General features: G+C 43.8%; 1 protein-coding gene across 5 annotated transcripts in view; it reads right to left on the minus strand.

Annotated features, from left to right (window-relative positions):
- Positions 1-16,241, minus strand: part of ATXN3 (ataxin 3) — a 237,313-nt gene that overhangs the window by 160,439 nt on the left and 60,633 nt on the right. For 4 of the 5 annotated variants that reach the window (XM_069208200.1, XM_069208199.1, XM_069208197.1 and 1 more), the window contains exon 3: positions 9,391-9,435. In XM_069208200.1, the coding sequence (XP_069064301.1) occupies positions 9,391-9,435 (45 nt within the window). The remainder of the gene's footprint in view (positions 1-9,390; positions 9,436-16,241) is intronic. The other variant, XM_069208198.1, reaches the window with a different exon arrangement.

Below are 16,241 nucleotides of genomic sequence, written 5' to 3' on the forward strand. Positions count from 1 at the left end.
CTGATCTGTTGTTTGTGTTGTGTTAACAGATCTGGTCTGTTGGGTAGTTTGACATGAGGTACTACTGAAAGGTCTAGTAGTGTTGTGTCCCAAGGTTGCCTTGCCCATGTTGGTGTTATTGGTAAGAGTTTGAGTTTGTTTTGACTCAACCTGTTTACTAGATATGGAAGGAGAGGGAGAGGGGGAAAAGCATACGCAAATATCCCTGACCAGTTCATCCATAGAGCATTGCCTTGGGATTGATCTTGTGGGTACCTGGATGCGAAGTTTTGGCATTTGGAGTTTTCCTTTGTTGCAAATAGATCTATTTGAGGTGTTCCCCAAATTTGAAAGTACTTGTTTAGTATTTGGGGGTGAATTTCCCATTCGTGGGTTTGTTGGTGATCTCGAGAGAGATTGTCTGCCAACTGGTTCTGAATCCCTGGAATAAATTGTGCTATTAGGCGAATGTGGTTGTGAATCGCCCAATGCCATATTTTTTGTGTTAGGAGGCACAACTGTGTCGAGTGTGTCCCTCCTTGTTTGTTTAAATAATACATTGTTGTCATGTTGTCTGTTTTGACAAGAATGTATTTTTGGGTTATTATGGGTTGAAATGCTTTCAGCGCTAGAAATACTGCTAACAGTTCTAAGTGATTTATGTGAAACTGCCCCTGATGTATGTCCCATTGTCCTTGGATGCTGTGTTGATTGAGGTGTGCTCCCCACCCTGTCATGGAAGCATCCGTCGTTATGACGTATTGTGGCACTGGGTCTTGGAAAGGCCGCCCTCGGTTTAAATTTGTACTGTTCCACCATAGAAGCGAGATGTATGTTTGGCGGTCTATCAACACCAGATCTAGAAGTTGACCCTGTGCTTGTGACCATTGTGATGCTAGGCACTGTTGTAAGGGCCGCATGTGCAATCTTGCGTTTGGGACAATGGCTATGGCTTTGCGTAGTTGATGGAGAAACCTAGTCTGTGAAGGGTCTGTATGACATTTTGTGTGCTGTGAATAGGCAGTTCTCTCTTTGCTTTAAGATAGCAGGTTTGGATGCACTTTACTATCCATCTGGCGATACCTTGTTTTGAAATTGGATTTCCTGTATGAGGTTTTTGGAAGGCAATAAATAGTTGTTTTGTCTTCCTAATTTCTTTTGTCCTGTCAATGTAGTACATTAGCGCTCTTTTGATGTCTAATGTATGTAGTGCTCTTTCAGCTATTGAATCTGGCTGTGGGAAGAACACTGTTAATTCCACTGTTTGGTTTAAGTGGAACGGTGAGATAACCTTTGGTAAGAATTTTGGATTTGTTCTTAGAACGACCTTATTTTTGTGTATTTGAATAAATGGTTCTTGTATGGTAAACGCCTGTATTTCACTTACTCTTCTTAGAGATGTGATGGCAATGAGAAATGCAACTTTCCACGTTAAGTATTGCATTTCACAAGAATGCATGGGTTCGAAAGGTGGACCCATGAGCCTTGTCAAGACAATGTTGAGGTTCCATGAAGGAACAGGTGGTGTCCTTGGTGGTATAATTCTCTTTAGGCCCTCCATAAACGCTTTAATGACAGGTATTCTAAATAGGGAAGTTGAATGAGTAATCTGCAGGTAAGCAGATATTGCTGCGAGATGTATTTTTATGAAGAGAAAGCTAGATTTGATTTTTGTAAATGTAGTAAATATCCTACTACATCTTTTGGAGATGCATGCAATGGTTGGACTTGATTATTATGGCAGTAACAAACAAATCTTTTCCCATTTACTTGCATAGCAGTGTCTAGTGGAAGGTCTTCTCGCTTGTTTTATGACCTCCATACACTCTTGTGTGAGGTTTAAGCGTCCGAATTCTAGGATTTCAGGAGCCAAATTGCTAGATTCAGCGATGCTGGGTTTGGATGCCTGATCTGTTGTTTGTGTTGTGTTAACAGATCTGGCCTGTTGGGTAGTTTGACATGAGGTACTACTGACAGGTCTAGTAGTGTGGTATACCAAGGTTGTCTTGCCCATGTTGGTGCTATTAGTATGAGTTTGAGTTTGTTTTGACTCAATCTGTTTACTAGATATGGAAGGAGAGGGAGAGGGGGAAAAGCGTACGCAAATATCCCTGACCAATTCATCCATAGAGCATTGCCTTGAGATTGCCGGTGTGGGTACCTGGATGCGAAGTTTTAGCATTTTGCGTTTTCTTTTGTTGCAAATAGATCTATTTGAGGTGTTCCCCAAATTTGGAAGTAAGTGTTCAGGATTTGGGGGTGAATTTCCCATTCGTGGACCTGTTGGTGATCGAGAGAGATTGTCTTCTAGCTGGTTCTGGATCCCTGGAATAAACTGTGCTATTAGGCGAATGTGGTTGTGAATTGCCCAATGCCATATTTTTTGTGTTAGAAGACACAACTGTGTTGAGTGTGTTCCCCCCTGTTTGTTTAAATAATACATTGTCGTCATGTTGTCTGTTTTGACAAGAATGTATTTGTGGGTTATCATTGGTTGGAATGCTTTCAACGCTAGAAATACTGCTAACAATTCTAGGTGATTTATATGAAACTTTCTTTGATGTACGTCCCATTGTCCTTGGATGCTGTGTTGATTGAGGTGTGCTCCCCACCCTGTCATGGAAGCATCTGTTGTTATCACGTATTGTGGCACTGGGTCTTGGAAAGGCCGCCCTTTGTTTAAATTTGTGCTGTTCCACCATAGAAGCGAGATGTATGTTTGGCGGTCTATCAACACCAGATCTAGAAGTTGACCCTGTGCAAGTGACCATTGTGATGCTAGGCACTGTTGTAAGGGCCGCATGTGCAATCTTGCGTTTGGGACAATGGCTATGCATGAGGACATCATGCCTAGGAGTTTTAATACCATCTTTGCGTGTATCTTTTGTGTTGGATACATAGCTTGTATCACCTTGTGAAAATTTTGAACCCTTTGTGGACTTGGAGTGGCTATCCCTTTTGTTGTGTTGATTGTCGCTCCTAAGTATTGCTGTGTTTGACACGGCAAGAGGTGTGACTTTGCATAGTTGATGGAGAAACCCAGTTTGTAAAGGGTTTGTATAACATAATCTGTGTGGTGTGAACACTTTGTTAGCGAGTTGGTTTTGATTAACCAATCGTCTAGGTACGGGAACACGTGTATTTGCTGCCTCCTGATATGTGCAGCTACTACTGCTAGACATTTTGTAAAGACTCTTGGTGCTGTTGTTATTCCGAATGGCAACACTTTGAATTGATAATGTAGTCCTTTGAATACGAACCTTAGGTATTTCCTGTGCGAGGGATGTATTGGTATATGGAAATACGCGTCTTTTAGATCTAACGTTGTCATGTAGTCTTGCTGTTTTAGTAGTGGTATTACGTCTTGTAACGTGACCATGTGAAAGTGGTCTGATTTGATGTAGGTGTTTAGTGTTCTGAGATCTAATATTGGTCTCAGAGTTTTGTCCTTTTTCGGTATTAGAAAGTACAGTGAGTAAACCCCTGTGTTCTTTTATGTTTTTGGTACTAATTCTATTGCGTCTTTTTGCAGTAATGCTTGAACTTCTAGTCCTAGAAGGTCTATATGCTGTTTTGACATATTGTGTGTTTTCGGTGGGACGTTTGGAGGGAGTTGGAGAAATTCTATGCAATAACCATGTTGGATAATTGCTAAGACCCAATTGTCTGTTGTTATTTCCTCCCATGATTTGTGGAACTGGCTTAGTCTTCCCCCCACTGGTGTTGTGTGAAGGGGTTGTGTGACCTGTGAGTCACTGTTTATTTTGAGGGGTTTTGGGACCTTGAAACTTTCCCCGGTTTCTTGGGAATTGGCCCCCTCTGTATTGGCCTCGAAAGCCACCCCTTTGATATTGTCCCTGGTAGGTAGGTGGTCTTGTTTGTGAGGTGCTGGCTTCTGTGGCTTGACCTCGAAACCCTCCTCTGAAAGTTGTTCTGCGAAATGTGCCAAATGTGCCTGTGCCCTGCGGGGAATAGAGTGCGCCCATGGCTTTGGCTGTGTCAGTGTCCTTTTTTAATTTTTCAATTGCAGTGTCCACTTCTGGGCCAAACAATTGCTGTTCATTGAACGGCATATTGAGCACTGCCTGTTGTATCTCAGGTTTGAAGCCAGATGTGCGCAGCCATGCGTGCCTCCTTATTGTCACAGCAGTATTTATTGTGCTTGCCGCTGTATCTGCTGCATCCATAGAAGAACTTATTCAGTTGTTGGTGATATTTTGCACCTCTTCAACAACTTGTTTCGCTCGTTTCTGGAATTCTTTGGGGAGGTCCTCGATGAGATGCTGCATCTCGTCCCAATGGGCCCTGTCGTATCGCGCTAGGAGTGCTTGCGAGTTGGCGATGCGCCACTGATTTGCAGCTTGTGCTGCAACCCTTTTCCCAACTGCATCAAACGTGCGGCTCTCCTTGTCCGGAGGTGGTGCGTCGCCTGATGTCTGCGAGTTGGCTCTTTTACGAGCTGCTCCTACGACTACTGAATCTGGTGTCAGTTGTGATGTAATAAAAGCAGGGTCTGTGGGCAGTGCCTTGTATTTTTTCTCCACCCTTGGAGTTATTGCTCTGCTTTTAACAGGCTCCTTGAAAATCTGTTTAGCGTGCCTTAGCATTCCCGGGAGCATGGGAAGGCTTTGATAATGGCTGTGGGTGGAGGACAGGGTGTTAAAGAGGAAGTCATCCTCAATAGGCTCCGAATGTAGAGATACATTATGAAATTCGGCTGCCCTAGCTACCACCTGTGCATATGCTGTACTGTCCTCAGGTGGTGAGGGTTTAGTTGGGTACGACTCTGGACTATTGTCCGATACTGGAGCATCATAGAGGTCCCATGCTGCCTGATCATCCTGGCTCATGGTGGTATGAGCTGGTGATTGTGGTGGAGTATGTGCCGGTGATACATGAGTTGACTGTGGTGGAGAGGGTGGTGGAGTTACCCTCTTTACCACCTTTGCTTGTGGTGGCTTGTCATGTTGCTGGAAGTCAAGTTTCCTTTTCCTTCTGATTGGGGGAAGAGTGCTGATTTTCCCTGTACCCCTTTGGATAAAGATCCGCTTTTGCGTGTGATCTACCTCTGTAGTTTGTAATTCCTCCTCAAATCTGTGTCTTTTTAGTTGGGAGGACAGTGATTGTTCCTCTGAGTAGGAACTGGTTTTTGATTCGGTTGCCGGGTGTTTTGGCACCGAAACCGTGTCTTTAGTTGTTTTCGGCTCCGACGAGATCTTTCTCTGTTTCGGTGTCTTGGCCTCTCGGTGCCGACCATCTTCGGTGCTGCTATCTCTGTGCCGAGCAGCTTCGGTGCCGCTGTCTCTGTGTCGAGTAGCTTCGGTGCTGCTGTCTCTGTGTCGAGCCTTTTCTGCACCACTCTCTCGGTCCCGAGAGTGTTGCGTGCCTGTGTCTCGACCTGAGTCGGACGACTTCGGCACCAGCTCGCCCTTTTTCGGTGCCGATGGACGGTCACCTACTTTATGGGTTATGCCATGGCCTGTTGGCAGTGGCGTCCCCTGGGCTTTGTCCGTTTTTTTGTGTGTTCTTTCTTTCGACGTCTTACTCGCGGTTGGTTGCTCTTCGACGTCGAATTCTTAGGAATCCGAATCGCGGATGGAGAAAGTTTCTTCTTCTTCCTCCTCCTCGAACCCTTGTTGTCCTGTCGGCGTGGAAGCCATCTGCAACCTCCTGGCTCTTCGGTCCCTGAGCGTTTTTCTCGACCGAAGCGCGCGACAGGCCTCACACGAATCTTCCTTGTGCTCGGGGGACAGGCACAAGTTACAGACCAATTGTTGGTCTGTATAAGGATATTTAATGTGGCATTTAGGACAGAATCGGAACGGGGTCCATTCCATCAGTCCCGATGTTGCACGCGGTCGGGCCGACCAGGCCCCGACGGGGGATCGAAAATACCCCGAAGAGTTACCGGAGTTACCGGAGCTCTTTAAGGCTCGGTGTCGATTTGCCCTAACTATCGAAACTACCGAACGAAACAATACCGATGAATTTTCCGTTGATTCTGACTAACTTTCCGACCCGAAACACGGAGCGAAAAGGAACACGTCCGAACCCGATGGCGGAAAAAAAACAATCTAAGATGGAGTCGACGCCCATGCGCAATGGAACCGAAGTGGGAGGAGTCCCTCGGTCTCGTGACTCGAAAAGACTTCTTTGAAGAAAAACAACTTGTAACACTCCGACCCAACACCAGACGGCGGACTATGCACAGCATGTGTATCTGCAGCTACACATGCCACCGAACCTCTAATTTCTATAAAAGCATGTCAATTATTTTCTTTTTACAAAAGTATTGAAACTGCAGATGTACTTGTAACAAGAGCAAGCACCGTCAAAACGAATAGGTCGGACGCTGGCTGTTCACCTTTTAGCTGTGCTAATACTTATTTTGTTTGTGGATGAGTTTGTAAAAAGTCATGTCCTGTATGGAAAGTAGCATTGTCCAAAAGTCAAAATATTTTGCTTTCTTATGTTAGAGTGCACACTGCGTAGTAGTGCCCGACTCTGAAGGGGGATTACCTACTATGTGGATGTGCACATTGTGCAAGAACAGACTACAATCTCTTACAGTCAGGTAAGCAAATGGCTAAAGTGGGCAAACTGTGCTTCATGCTGTGTAGTAGGCGGAAGCAAAATGTTAATGATACTACTGCAGACCAATGGATGAAGAGGGCGGACAAAGTCACTGTAAGTAAGCTTATATATTGAACACAAAACGGTCTTGCCTAACGCTGGACTAAAATAAACTCAAATCTGATAATTTATAACCAACATGTAACAAGAGGACAGAGCCAGTCCACATGTAGCCACTTGGTAAAGGGTAGGCATTTACATTATCTCATCCACATTTCCCACCCCACCTACCGAGAACATTGCCACAAGTAGGATTGAGAAGGCAATGGATAAGAGGTCTGCATGCAGTAGGAAAAAGACTAAAGAGCACTCCTCATCCCGCTCTGCCAAGATAAGAATAGGCAGGGAAGGCAATGTTGCAAGGAACTGACCAGCACCAGGAAACAGTCGTGCAACACACCAATCACTCCTTTCTCTAGCTGCTGATTTGAGACAACACTACAGAAAGAATGAGAATGGCGACAGCAAACCGAGCCAGATCACTATGTGCCATTCATTTCCCCCTCCCGCCTGTCCAAGAAGAAACTGAAGCATAGGTGGGCAGGTACAGACTGAGTCCAGCCTACATACAGTTCAACAAGACCCAATTCATTTTATTTTTCTAACACGGCTGAAACTAATGGACATGTCAGCAACACCATTTTTTCCCTTCAAAGGTAAGCTCCACAAGATATTCTTTTTCCTCTTTTGTGTCCAGGCTAACATTGCTTTTCAAGTTTGATATAGGAGGCCCCAACCTTTTCTGTAGTAAATGCTACTTATGTTCAATGAAAATCATCCAAAGCTACAAATATTATTAGAATGTTAATCCTGACCACAACCAACAAGTTTACATGTTTGTTTTATATATACAATTTTCAGTTTTTGTAGGCTGGGCTGCACACAGGAGAGCTACCCGTTGTTTAATTTAAACTTGCAGCCTCATGCATCTACATGGTTGCTGTAACCCCGAGTGACTTGCAATATTACTGTGAGGTACATTTGGGTTACTTTATCCTTGCTTCACAATAGGCACCTAATAGGTTATCTAGGAAAAACCTGACAAAACGTCCGTAAAGGCTGTCTGGCCAACTTACACTACAAAACTCAGAGTCCATATTCGGCATTATATGGATAATTACAAGAACATTTGAAGTTCAACTAAGAGATTAATATCACAGAAAATGAAACTATAACATTCTGTTTCAAGACTAAGGCTGACTGTAAGCATAAAACCTAGAAATAAAAACGTAAATTTGAAGAGACAACCAACTTGAAAAAAATGTAAGACCAAAATTAGAACTGCAAAACACTTCTTACTATGCCACTCTGAAGTGATCATATTTTTTAAAAAATGTGCGCTGACAATGTAGTAGTTTGCCTTTCACACTCAGGAAGACAACATTGTCAAACTGCAAACATCATCTAACTCCCAAAATACATTCTTTAGGTTGAAGTTATTAGTTTAGTTTGAGGTACTTAGTGCGCAAAATCCCAAAGGGTTATTAAGTGCATTATCTAACCAAAACTGCTTGGACGAAACAAAGAATACATGGCAAAAGCACAGCCATTATAATGTTCAAATGAAGAGCTTTCCTATAAAAGTGTTGAGAATGATTTATGCTGCCATTTTAATAGTAAAACTGAGCAAATGACAACTGTATGTTCAGTTTTACTAAGTGAACCTTTATAACAAATTCTTGGCATCTTCCTTATAGCGGAAGCAAGACTCATTAATGATAAAGGCAAAGCTACACGCTCTGAAAGAATATATCATTACAAACTATGGAAACTTTCTTTGCCAGAGCTAGGCATATGGAAAGATAAGAAACAGAACTGATGCCTGGCTCCTAGGTCACTAATGCTGTAGACACAAGAATTCTATTGGCTTTGTCAAAAAAAAAAGTAAGCAATGTTATACAGCAATGCAGCTGTTGTGCAGCATGGCTGAAGGCAATTAAAAAAATAAAAAGTGCTATGCCAGTTTATGCTGGCTGCCTAACAACGTTTTTTTTTTCATTCATATATGCTGCACAGCTGCCATGCTTCTGTACAACATGGCTTTATCAATATTTCTCTTTGTGGCAGGATGAGCGGGGCAAGTAGTGTGGGACAAGGCAGGAGGGCTAGAGGTAGCAAGCAACATTTCAAGGCATGTTGATGGGGGTATGCAACAGCATGGCAAGGCACCGCAGCTTAAGTTAAAAAAAAAAAAAAAAAAAAAAAAAATTTTTAAAAAGGTATTTTTCTTTTGTTATGTTGAGTGGGGCGGGCCAACACAAAACAAACAATGGGAGGCGATCAGGAGTGGCAAGCAACATTAGGGACAGCGAGAGGAGGTAGCAAGATGACAGATGATAGGAAGAGGGTGGGTTGGTGGGGTACGGTGGAGAAGGCCTACAAACACATGCACTCTTATGGAAGTACTGCCACTAAAAGTGAAAAAGTAGCTCCAAAAGCAGAGCAGTGGAAAGGCAATGGTAAAGGAAGAGGCCCAGGGGAAGGACACACATAAGAAGAAAACAATTAAGCCAGCACATGCTGACCATATCGGAGGAAATGAGAATGGTGATGAAACAAACCAATACTAAGTAATGGCCGGGCTCTCAGGCCCCTGTAAGTAAATAAAATCTCGTTGGCAATGCCGCATGTGCTGTCTCAGGAGAGGCCTAGTAAATCAGTACTTTATCTGGTACATCTGATTTGCTGCCTAGGTCGACATGTTTCAATGACCGTGCAAAATATATTACCAGCAAGATTATAAAGATCTATATGAAAAAACAATGACATTTAGCTCACCTGAATAGAGAAGAAACCACTATCATCCATATTTCCAGAAGGCTGCTGTTTAAAAGAAAAAACATCGGTAACTCATGTTAGGTTACTTCAATTACATTAGTTGGTATATGCTTAGAATAGCTTCCAGACAGACTTGTGTAGGCTTTTACGCATTGTGCAAAGATTTTAGATCTGGTTGTCTGAGGTGACTTGAACATGGGGAGAGACATAGATGAATTTGCAGGTAATATTCTCATACTTTTTTTTTTTGTTTAAGTGAAGACTACTGGAAGAAAGACCTCATTTTAAGCATGGAAAGACATCACAAAACTAAAAAGAAAGAATTTAACATGGATGGGATCATAAAATACACATTTAGGAATGGTTTTACCTTCTAATACAGTAATCATTGGGAAGCAAACTTACAGTAAACTGGTGGGAGAGAGCTGTAGTTTTTAAATACCCATGTTACGCAACTGGTATTTGTATTGCTCATATCTGACCCTGGCATGGCCTTTAAGTGATGTGAGCTGTCTTTTTCGTGTATAGTCTCATGTCTCAAGGATTTTTGTATGTTGTGTTGCCTCACAGGTGTGGGCAGTTTGTATTGTGTGCTACTGCATGGCAGTAGACCATGCAGCATGTGCATTACTGCATGGCACAATGAAGCATGCAATCCATTGCCTGAAACCGAGGTATGGATTTTGTGTGTAGAGTGCTTTCTGCATTGTGTGTATAGTTAGTGTTTGTTTGTGACTATGCAGAGTGTACATGTGTAGTGTGAAAACGTGTTAGACTTGTCTGTTTGGTTTATCTGGTCATGTAGTGAAGTTGTGCGCATTGCGTCCTAAGCAATGTGTACATTCAGGGGCTCCATACTGCACCAACCCGTTATTAGGTTTTACTTGCCCAAGGTGCATGGTTTCTGTAATGCCTAGTGAACGAGCCTACCAGTCTCTTCATAACTCTTCTGTTCCTTTGTCTCCAGATGATATTGCCAGAATTTCTACTTTCTACTGGTCTTTTAAATTGCTGCTCTCTTCCTAGACATGCATTAGATATTTTCAAACTTTTGACTAATAAAAATTGGGATGCTTTTTCCTCACAGAAACATGGTTTAAAGGCAGCTCTGCTCCTGACATTGCCTTAGCTATCCCACATGAGGTCTCCATTAAACACTTTGATCAAGATTAAAAAAATAAAATAAAAAATAAAAGGTGGTGGGATTGCGGTCATACATCGCTCCTCATTTCAGTGTTTTGTTTCAAATCTTACCAGCATTGATCATTTTGAGGGCATGTCATTTATGATGATTGTATCTCCCTCCCTTTCAGTGTTCGGTGTGCTTATGTATCACACCCCAAGGTTTAGTAGCTTCCTCCTTACAATCTTTGACTGATACTTTTGGCCAATTTCATTCACTTCCTGCTAATTTTGTAGTTTTAGGAGATTTTAATCTCCATGTTTACGATCGTAATAATAAACTGGCACATCAATTTGTGAGTACCTTAGAAGGTTTCAACCTTGAACAACTGGCTTAAGTACCCACTCATATAGCAGGCCATACTCTTGACCTTATCCTAGCTAGTCCCCTCCTGGTCAAGGTACAACCTACAGTCAATCTCATATAGTCAGATCGTATCCTAATTCCGTTTGAGATTTTAACGCCCATGTCGTCTGTCTTGCCTTGCATGACAAAAACAATGTCCAGACCCTGGCATAAAGTTAATGACTTGTTTCTGGCTGATGCCCTCCAGTCCAGTCTACTACATTTGATCGGACTGAAGTTTTAGAACATGATGCTGTTCTTTTTAATAAATGGGTGGAAAAGGCTATTGATACTCGTGCACTTATGAAATTCAACTCCTCGAAAGGAACGAAGCCTTCTGCTCCTTGGTTCTCAGATGCTTTTAAATTACCGAAGTCTAGTTGTAAGAAGCTTGAAGGGTTGTGGAGAACTAATTATGATAAGGTTGCTAAAGTGACGTATCAGTCTGCCCTTAGAGCTATCCGCATGGCTTGAAAAGCATTTATCACTCTTTCTATTTCCAAGGCAGATAACACCCACAGAGAATTGTTTAAGGAGGTCAGTACTTTTCTTTCCCCGCCAGCGATCAAAAAATATTTTCACTCCTTCAATGGAGCTTTCTGAAGATCTCTCTAATTATTTTCATGATAAAATTCAAGCTATTCATGATTTGTTTCCTCAGTCCCCTCCTACTTCTTTGGGTCCTCTCTCCCTCCCCTTATCAGCTCCGTTACCTTCTTGTCTCCCTTGAGGAATCATGCAAGGACCTTGTCAAATGAAAGTCAGGATCCCCAGTCAACCCCTGTCCTCAGACCATTTTTAAAATGGCGATCTCAGTGGTCAATCCCATTGTGAATGACATACTGACTGAGTCTTTGAAAAGGTGGTCATTCCTTGGGATACAAGCAACCCCCTCTTACTTCCCCTGCTCAAGAAGCCCTCAGCTGAGGCCCATCTCGCTGCTCCATGCTATGGCGAAGCTGGTGGAAAAAATGTCAATAGGCAGCTTTTATCTTTTTTGAAAAAAAAACATATTTTGCATGATTCCCAATCAGCCTTCCGCCAGGTCATAGCACTGAAACTGCTCTTCTTGAAGTCTCTGAATTTATTAAAGTTAATCTTGACCGTAACTGCCAGGATAAGATGGTGCTTTTGGACCTCTCTGTGGCCTTCGATACAGTGCTACATGCAGTTCTGCTTGAGAGGCTGGGCATTACTGATCGCACCTTGCTATGGTTTAAATCCTTCATTTGTAATCAAAGTCAGGCTGTTTTCTCCCCCCTTTACCTCCACTACTAAACATTTCGTTTGCAGAGCTCCACAGCTCGGAGCAATCTTGGGCTTTACTAATCATTTATTTCAAATTAAACAGCAGACGCGTTTCAGCATTTCATATCCCTTTCTCAATGCTGGAAAAACAATTCACATCACATGATGTCCTTTTAAATCCGGCTTGTCTGCCTCTCATTGGAAGTTCTCTAGTATTGACGTAATCACCATTTCAAAGTCGTCGTTTATTTAAAGGCATGCCGTTTTTTAAGATGTAATTATTAAGATGTGAAATTGTTTTCATCAAATAAAATAAAGATTTTGTGCCCCACGTAACCGCACTTGCCTTGTTAGTCTCATTTCATCTGACAGCTCCAGTACAGTGACTCGAATGCTGAAACATTCAGTAATGTTCCAAATTAATTGGCAGTTGAAGCGTAGATACTTGGCTGCTGGTTCTGGCAGTTTTCCAAACACACAATCCAAAATGCCACGAGCTCCTGACGAACACTTTAGCACGGGTGCTTCCTGTGTGATTGTGGCTATCACATATTGCCAGACCACCGCAGCCAAGTATCTACGCTTCAACTGCCAATGGGGGCTGCGGGTGCAGAGTCTTTACCAGGCGTCGGGATCTGGGAGTCAAGCAGTCGCGGTCAGGGGGAGCCTAGGGATTCCCTCTGCAGGCGTCGCTGTGGGGGCTCAGGGGGGGCAACACTGCCCACTCACAGTCTCGTAGTCACCGGGGAGTCCTCCCTGAAGTGTTGTTTCTCCACAAGTCGAGCCGGGGGTGTCGGGTGCAGAGTAGCAAGTCTCACGCTTCCGGTGGGAAACGCAGTTGTCTTGAAGTTGCTTCTTTGAAACAAAGTTGCAGTCTTGGGTGAACAGAGCCGCTGTCCTCGGGAGTTTCTTGGTCCTTCTAGAGCAGGGCAGTCCTCTGAGGATTCAGAAGTCGCTGGACCTGGGGAAAGCGTCGCTGGAGCAGTGTCTTTAGAAGTGGGGAGACAGGCCAGTAGAGCTGGGGCCAAAGCAGTTGGTGTCTCCGTCTTCTCTGCAGGGTTTTTCAGCTCAGCAGTCCTCTTCTTCTTAGGTTGCAGGAATCTGAGTTCCTAGGTTCTGGGGAGCCCTTAAATACTAAATTTAAGGGCGTGTTTAGGTCTGGGGGGTTAGTAGCCAATGGCTACTAGCCCTGAGGGTGGGTACACACTCTTTGTGCCTCCTCCAAAGGGGAGGGGGCCACATTCCTATCCCTATTGGGGGAATCCTCCATCTGCAAGATGGAGGATTTCTAAAAGTTAGAGTCACCTCAGCTCAGGACACCTTAGGGACTGTCCTGACTGGCCAGTGACTCCTCCTTGTTATTCTCATTATCTCCTCCGGCCTTGCCGCCAAAAGTGGGGCCGTGGCCGGAGGGTGCGGGCAACTCCACTAGCTGGAGTGCCCTGTGGTGCTGTAACAAAGGGGGTGAGCCTTTGAGGCTCACCGCCAGGTGTTACAGTTCCTGCAGGGGGAGGTGTGAAGCACCTCCACCCAGAGCAGGCTTTGTTTCTGTCCTCAGAGAGCACAAAGGCTCTCACCGCATGGGGTCAGAAACTCGTCTCTCAGCAGCAGGCTGGCACAACCAGTCAGTCCTGCACTGAACAATTGGGTAAAATACAGGGGGCATCTCTAAGATGCCCTCTGTGTGCATTTTTTAATAAATCCAACACTGGCATCAGTGTGGGTTTATTATTCTGAGAAGTTTGATACTAAACTTCCCAGTATTCAGTGTAGCCATTATGGAGCTGTGGAGTTCGTTTTTGACAGACTCCCAGACCATATACTCTTATGGCTACCCTGCACTTACAATGTCTAAGGTTTTGTTTAGACACTGTAGGGGCATAGTGCTCATGCACATATGCCCTCACCTGTGGTATAGTGCACCCTGCCTTAGGGCTGTAAGGCCTGCTAGAGGGGTGACTTACCTATGCCACAGGCAGTGTGAGGTTGGCATGGCACCCTGAGGGGAGTGCCATGTCGAATTAGTCATTTTATCTCCACTAGCACATACAAGCTGGCAAGCAGTGTGTCTGTGCTGTGTGAGGGGTCCCTAGGGTGGCATAAGACATGCTGCAGCCCTTAGAGACCTTCCCTGGCATCAGGGCCCTTGGTACCAGGGGTACCAGTTACAAGGGACTTACCTGGATGCCAGGGTTGTGCCAATTGTGGAGACAATGGTACATTTTAGGCGAAAGAACACTGGTGCTGGGGCCTGGTTAGCAGGGTCCCAGCACACGTCTCAGTCAAGTCAGCATCACTATCAGGCAAAAAGTGTGGGGGGGGTAACTGCAACAGGGAGCCATTTCTTTACAGGGGTCCCCAGGGTGGCATAAGACATGCTGCAGCCCTTAGAGACCTTCCCTGGCATCAGGGCCCTTGGTACCAGGGGTACCAGTTACAAGGGACTTACCTGGATGCCAGGGTGTGCCAATTGTGAAAACAAAAGTACAGGTTAGGGAAAGAACACTGGTGCTGGGGCCTGGTTAGCAGGCCTCAGCACACTTTCAATTCAAAACATAGCATCAGCAAAGGCAAAAAGTCAGGGGGTAACCATGCCAAGGAGGCATTTCCTTACAACGTCAATACTAGAGAACTTCCAATGAGAGGCAGTCAAGCCGGATTTAAAAGGACATCATGTGATGTGAATTGTTTTTCCAGCATTGAGAAAGGCATATGAAATGCTGAAACGTGTCTGCTGTTTAATTTGAAATAAATGATTGGTAAAGCCCAAGAGTGCTCCGAGCTGCTTGTTCCTTTTGGGAATGTTGATGGACATATATATATCAACTTCTTTTAGCTTTAAGATAGCAAGTTTGCATACACTTTACTATCCATCTGGCTAATCCTTGTTTTGTAATAGCATTACCCTTATGAGGCTGCTGAAAAGCCACAAAAAGTTGTTTAGATTTTCTGAAATCTTTTGTTCAGCCTAGATAATACATGAGAGCTCTTTTGATATCAAGAGTGTGAGCAGCTCTTTCAGCTACTGAGTCTGGCTGTGGAAAGAAGAATGGCAATTCCACTGACTGATTGATGTCAAATGGTGAGACCACTTTGGGTAGGAATTATGGATTTGTCCTAAGTGCTATTTTGTGTTTGTGAATTTGGAAGAAAGGTTCTTCTAAAGTGAATGCTTGAATTTCCCTAACTCTCCTTAAGGAAGTAATTGCTACTAGGAAAGCAAGAATGAATGGGTTCAAATGGTGGACCCATAAGCCTTGTGAGCACAATGTTAAGATTCCAGGCAGGAGCTGGTGAAGCTCTAGGTGGAATAACTCTTTTAAGGCCATCCATAAAAGCTTTCATGACAGAAATTCTTAACAGAGAAGTATGCTGTTTGTTTTGGAGGTTGGCTTATTTCGCTGTTAAATGAATGTTAATAGATGAATATGCAAGATTTGCTTTTTGTAAGTAAAGCAAATAACAGATAATATCCTGTACTGATGCTTTAAGTGGATCAATGTTTTTGGGTTGACAGTAATATAAAAAACATTCCCATTTAGCTGCATAGCACTGTCTAGTTGTAGGTTTACATGCTTCTTTTAGAATGTCCATACATTCTGATGGAAGCTGTAGACATCCAAACACTATGATCTCAGGAGCCAAATCGCTAGGTTGAGAATACTGGGATTTGGATGCCTGATCTGCCCTTTGTTTTGAGTCAATAGGTCTGGTCTGTTTGGGAGCTGGTGATGTGGTACTACAGATGGATCCAACAGCATTGTGTGCCAGTGTTGACGTGCTCACATGGGGGCTATAAGTATCATAGTGAGGGAGGTGTGACGGATCTTGTTGACCAGAAATAGAATTAGTGGACGAGGGGGGAAAAGCGTAAGCAAATATGCCTGACCAATTGATCCATAGAGCATTGCCTTTGGATCGAGGGTATGGGTACCTGGAGGTGAAGTTTGGGCATTTCGCGTTTTGGCTTGTTGCGAAGAGGTCTATGTGTGTTGTTCCCTACATGCGAAAGTACTGTTGAATTACTTGTGGGTGAATTTCCCATTTTTGTATTTGTTGCTGCGTACTGCTTAAT

This window comes from Pleurodeles waltl, chromosome 9 (genome assembly GCF_031143425.1).
Source record: "Pleurodeles waltl isolate 20211129_DDA chromosome 9, aPleWal1.hap1.20221129, whole genome shotgun sequence".
Lineage (NCBI taxonomy): Eukaryota > Metazoa > Chordata > Amphibia > Caudata > Salamandridae > Pleurodeles > Pleurodeles waltl.